Source organism: Silene latifolia, chromosome 6, assembly GCF_048544455.1.
Source record: "Silene latifolia isolate original U9 population chromosome 6, ASM4854445v1, whole genome shotgun sequence".
In the NCBI taxonomy this organism is placed as follows: domain Eukaryota; kingdom Viridiplantae; phylum Streptophyta; class Magnoliopsida; order Caryophyllales; family Caryophyllaceae; genus Silene; species Silene latifolia.
The window spans coordinates 22,641,597-22,647,712 of record NC_133531.1 but is presented as its reverse complement, the minus strand read 5'-3'; the positions used below and the strand labels follow the sequence as shown (position 1 = coordinate 22,647,712).

Sequence of the window (6,116 nt, the reverse complement as noted above, 5' to 3'; positions counted from 1 at the left end):
AACAACATTACAACTGTCTAGCATATGCATATACCCGCAATTCCATAATCTCTTATTCAATTACACCAAACATTAACTCAGAGATTATTATGGGACACGGTTTATACTGTATGTGTGAATTTAGCCCACCATCATATTGGTTCTGACTTAGCTGAATTGTCAAGCACTTGACCTAACTTAATTATCAAAACATGAGATAATAACCAATATAACCCTGACCATTAACCTAATTACTTAAATCGTTGACCTCAAAAATTGGCCGAGCACTTAAATTTTTAAGTCAGATTATCAAATACGGACAATTCATACAAAGTCAAGCAAATTCACGTGATATGCAAGTATCCTAATCATTGCATCTGCAACATAATTAATGAAAAGCACCATTGGGCAACAGCTTAACAATTAATTGATGATTTACCCACAACGACAACCAATCGTGTAAACATAAAACGAAAACACCGACGACCGTATAATTCCAAATTTACGCATAGATTCAACCGAATCCAAATCACAACCATGATTGAGAAACGAGTATTGTATATCTCAAATTGAAACCAAATAATTTAATATGAAGGTGGCTCTGATACCACTTGTTAGAATTAATCCGAATAGAGACCATAAACTTCATACTAAATTATTCGGTAAATATTAGATGCGGAAGCGTACTTGATTACATGATGAATGGTTGGGATGAACCGTCTGGAGGGACGGTCTTCAGGATTAGGTCTTCTAGTAGACACACATACCAATAGGGATCTCTCTACTGATGGGATGCGGGGAGATTAGGTTATTGTGTGCTAACAGGGACCATAACCCAGGTGACTTATATATAGTCTCCTTAACCTAATGCGCCCATCATGCATTAGTAACCTAATGGGTATCTACACAATTAAGATATCCGGCCTATACTTTATAAGACGTAATTAATATGCCCGTATTATATTATCCGGATGGATCACTATGTTGGGCTAAGCTTAAACGATAGCAAACAAATACAATCTGTATAATAGTGTGTTCACATAAATAGTATTGGACCCAATATTCTTACAGTCCACCTTCCCAATGTCGGTATTCATTTTTTTTTTTGGTTGATGTCTGCCTCTTTTGCTTCTTGTGACTGACTTTGTATGTTTAGATCTTACTGTTCTTATGCCTTTGTCCTACCAATTAAAATTCAGTCTCCAGCATTTCTATGCTGTACAGCGTTCTGAACTACCGTTAACAAAAAAAAAACGCGGTGCGTCAGAATGTTTCATGCTTTACATACACTTGTAGTGAACTGTTGTCAATTTGTCATGTCTGAGTGACAGAAAGAAATCAGAATCAGAATGCTGTATTTTGAGGGTTAAATAGTTTCGATCTTTCCGAATCTCAGGAGTTCGCAGTCAGAAGTATTATGAGAGGATTAGTAGGCCTAACACGTGGTTTCTAAAAGAAGTCACTAAAGAGGCTTGCCCTGCACTAGTGTACAACTTCATTCAGCAATCTCCCATGAAGAACAAAAGCCAATATTTGTGAGTCACTCAAATCACTTGTGGTTTATAAAAGAATTTGTTTGAATATATAAAACTACCTTACAAAAGAGTAGACCTGACAAAACGGGCCGGGTTTAGGTCGGGTCAATTCGTGTCTCTGGTTGAGTTCGGGTCGGGACGGGTCTTTTCGGGTTTGTTGTCGGATCTGTTTCGGGTCAACCGGGTCGGGTCATTTTCGGGTCAATGAATAATACAGAAATAGTCATTTCAAGTCTTTTCGGTTAAATTAGAGTTATATTTTGTCGGGTCATTTTCAGGTCGGGTCAGTACGGGTCAAGAAAGCTCGGGTCATGTTCGGGTCGGGCCAGGTCCATTCGGGTTTTCGGGTCACATTCGGGTGATGCAGTTCGGGTCACTTCGGGTCTCGGGTCATATTTTTTGGGCCGGGTCAATCGGGTCGGGTTGCTTTTGCCAGGTCTACAAAAGAGTATCTCTAAAGAGACGGTTTCTCAATAAGTTATCTTCTTTGTTTTTGGTGAATTTCTCGATAAATTAGTGAGAGACCACTCTTTCATATGCGTTTTGTATTTTTCAGGACCTTTTTGTTGTTAATTGTGACTCAAAATAATTCGTTAAAATCGTATTGTATAAATTTTAATAATAAAAATATACGAGTACTAATTTTTATCTCGAACCTTGATTGATACTTGTTTTATTACATGTTGTACCATTTTTTGTTTAAGGAGTTGTTTGGTTGATCAGGGAACTAAATTTTCCTAGGAACCTACAATTCATGAGAATTAAATTCCCTCATCAAATTCGGGTGAATTTCGGAAAAGTGTTTGGTTGCTCATGTAGGAATTAAATTCCACATGAACTTCCAGTGACCAAGGGCTAAGGGGAGAGTTGGTAAGCAACTTCTCACATCATGTAGACATTGGAAGTTCCTAAAAAGTTCTAATTTCTACCTTTTCCAAAATTTATGGCAACCAAACAACCCATGTTTTTCAAGATCATGAGATTTTTCAATGCCTTTATTTTCTAAGTGGCAACTAAACGACCCCTAAATTGTGTAATGGCTCCGTGATCATTAGCGGGTATGGACAGACTTATACTTGAAGAAATTGTCCGGTTAACCTAAATTGATTACCCATGTCCATCATATGGGGTTTAGTTTTGTGGTCCTTACTAGCCCATCAACTCATCATAACTCTAAATTTTCTCTCTCTAAATTTTCTCTCTTTTTGAATGCTCAATCCGAATAATGGTCTCCCGTCGGAGACCAATCCCACTAGCCATATTCCTGGAGATTCATCGTTCCCTTCGATTTCAAAAAATTCGATGAGGAAAACGATGCATCTAGATGAGTTCCAATCTGTCACTTCTATCGATTTGGAACCCAAATCACCTGTTCAAGAGGACAATACATTCACGCACATACCAAGGATTCCCACCACCTCCCCTCTGTCATTTAGAGATACAGTCCAAGGATTCAGTGCACGCCACAATCCAGCCGGAGTTCTGTCATTGGATGACCTGGAAATTGATTCAGACGATGATGTGGAGGGAGAAGATGAAGAAGAAGATTCCCTATGTCCAAAAATTTGTCTCACGAAGACAGAAAAAGCTATTATTCGACTGCCATGGTGACACTCATTGATAATAAAGATGTTCGATAAGAATATTGGGTATTTGTCTTTGATGAGAAAACTACAAGCAAAGTGGTCAATCAAGGGCAAACTTACGCTAACTGATCTCACTGGCTCATATTATGTGGCCCGGTTTTCTTCTCGTCAAGATTATGAATTCGTAGTCACTCAAGGATCCTGGATGATCGACGACCACTATCTAACAATTAGGCGTTGGGTCCCCAATTTCGTCCCGGCCGACGACTGCATTAAGAAGCTGACAGCGTGGGTACGAATACCAAATCTCCCTGTAGAGTACTTTAATGAGACATTTCTAAGGAAAGTGGGCTCGAAAATTGGAGAAGTAGTACGGATTGATAAGAATACTGCTAGTGCAGAGAGAGGACAATTCCCGCGATTGAGTGTGGAAGTGGATATATCTAAGCCATTACTGTCAAAATTTCGCCTAAAAGGCAAGGTTTATTACATTCAGTATGAAGGCCTAAAAATGATATGTTTCAACTGCGGTCGTCTTGGTCACTCAGCAGAGGAGTGCTCAAAGAATGTGTCGAAGGAGGTAAACATGGAGCTCGACGGGCAGTCAAGTCTAGATGTGGTACAAGAACCAGCGAGCGAGAATTCTCTAGAGGCAGGGCTTCGTCCAGAGGAGCAATCAAATTTTTGAGATTGGATGATGGTGAAGAAACCACCACGCAGAAAACAAACCCCAAATCCGGGTCAGTCCAACCCATTTCATAATGGGAACTCATCCGTGTTCAATTTTGGTCAATCGTCCAAGGGAGCAGGGTCAAGATATGAAATATTATCAAATAAAGGAGAAGATTCTGCAATCACACCAAATCATAGCAATTTACCAAAAATGAGCACAGGTATCGTTACTCCAACCTCCCAAAATATATCCCAAATCCCTACAATCAAGCAAAAGATTAATCGCCTAAACAAGCAGACCAATAAGCTTTTATCACAATCTATTTCCAAAAATAAATCCCATTCAAATATTCTCAAAGAAAATACAAGCCAGAATATAGTAAAAAAAAAACAATCAATCCGACGTTATTACGATTCCTTCCCAAAATTTGCAAGATATTACTAATATCCCTATTCCAACACAAACTCTAAACACAAAAAACACAACAAGAAACCCAAATTCAACAACCATCCAAAAAACTTCCCACCATGTTCGACCTATTAGTCAGAGCATTGAATCCCCACCCGTACTTCTTCTATCTCGACAGACAACTACCTCAACCACACTGCCTCCCACAAAACCCCCAGATAGAAGTGATCCCACCAACCAGGACGGTGAGAGTAGCGACCTGGCCAGAGATGGCAGCGCCATACTTGGGCATATTGGTAGCAGAGAGTCCAATGATGGATGTCAAGTTCGAGCTAGCGAAGGACAATCCTTCGAATCTAATGATGGAGTTGTCGATACCATGCAGTATTGACAGTGTGCTCAAACTAGTAAGTAGAGCCTATCTATCTTCGTTAAATTACATACCTGATTTAATGAGTACAAGAATCCCAAATTTGTCACCCAACTTGACCCATATTACGTATATGGTATGGAACGTACAAGGAACTGGTAGCAAGAATAAAATTAGCGCCATCAAGGAAGTGGTTCGAACGTACAAACCTACGGTTTTAGCGCTTGTTGAAACCCACATGGGAGGAGATCACGCTATTAAATTGGGCACCATATTAGGGTATGATGGTCATTCTCGTGTTAATGCTATAGGCTTCAGTGGAGGAATATGGCTATATTGGAAGAAGGACATTGTGTCGATTAATCCAATTGTGGAGCATCAACAATTTATTACAGTGGAGATATCTCGTAATAGAGAGTTACCTTGGTTTTTCTCTGCCGTTTATGCTAGCCCGGACTCCACAAACAGAAGAGAGCTATGGTCAGAGCTAGAAACTTTCGCGAGAATGAATAACAGACCATGGATTATGGCGGGGGACTTTAACGAAACAAGGTCGTTAGCTGAAAGGCACGGTGGCAACAAGAGTATGGCTCGAAGATGTGAGAGATTTAATAACTGGATTGAAAACTGCGAGTTTATTGAATTAGCTTTCTCTGGACCCGCACACACATGGGCAAGAGGAAATTCAGTCGAAACCCGTCAAAGTGCAAGATTAGATAGAGCCTTGTGTAACGCGGAATGGGGAGAATTGTTTGAAGATGCAATGGTACGACACTTACCAGCGATACAGTCTGACCATTGTCCTTTATTCATATCACCAAACGGTTTTGTTCCTTTAAATGCCATTAATAGACCTTTTCATTTCCAAGCTTGCTGGTTAACACACGAAAATTTCAAGGAGTTTATAGACAATAGCTGGCCTGATGAGGGAATTTTCACTCATCGACTGGATATCCTATCACGGAAATTACAAGATTGGAATTCCAACGTTTTCGGAAATATTTTTAAGCAAAAACGAATACTAATGGCAAGAATAGAAGGTTGCCAAAGAGAATTGTCAAAGTTCAGGAGTAGTAACTTAATAAAACTTGAGGCTAAGTTGCGAAGAGAGTATGATGAAGTCCTAGCTCGAGAAGAACTTCTCTGGTATCAAAAATCGAGACTATAATTTATTAAAGACGGCGATCGCAACACCGCTTATTTCCATGTTAGTACTTTGGTTAGAAGATGGCGAAACAGAATCACGGCTCTGAAGAACACGAGTGGGGAATGGACGGATGAACCAGCTAGTGTAAGAAGAATTGTGGTTGATTACTTTAAAAATTTATACACGGAAGAACCCAACCCCGGTGCAAATGAGTTTCTTCCTTGGGACTTGTTCCAGGACTTCAACAACAAAGATTGGGAGTGGTTAACGAGGCCATACAACAAAGCAGAGATAATAAATGTTATTGTTAACATGGGGGCGCTTAAAGCCCCGGGTCCGGATGGCTTCCAAGCATTATTTTATCAGAAAAATTGGAATTTAATTGAATCATCTTTCTGCGATATGGTTATTCGAGCTT

General features: G+C 39.7%; 2 protein-coding genes across 2 annotated transcripts; both read left to right on the top strand.

Moving 5' to 3' along the window:
• The first annotated feature begins 3,143 nt into the window (after positions 1 to 3,143).
• Positions 3,144 to 3,788, top strand: LOC141587760 (uncharacterized). Its single transcript, XM_074409228.1, has one exon. It carries the CDS (start codon positions 3,144 to 3,146, stop codon positions 3,786 to 3,788), a length of 645 nt encoding a protein of 214 aa, XP_074265329.1.
• Positions 3,789 to 4,450: 662 nt separating this feature from the next.
• Positions 4,451 to 5,719, top strand: LOC141587759 (uncharacterized). Its single transcript, XM_074409227.1, has one exon. The coding sequence runs from the start codon at positions 4,451 to 4,453 to the stop codon at positions 5,717 to 5,719; it is 1,269 nt and encodes a 422-aa protein (XP_074265328.1).
• Positions 5,720 to 6,116: the final 397 nt, after the last annotated feature.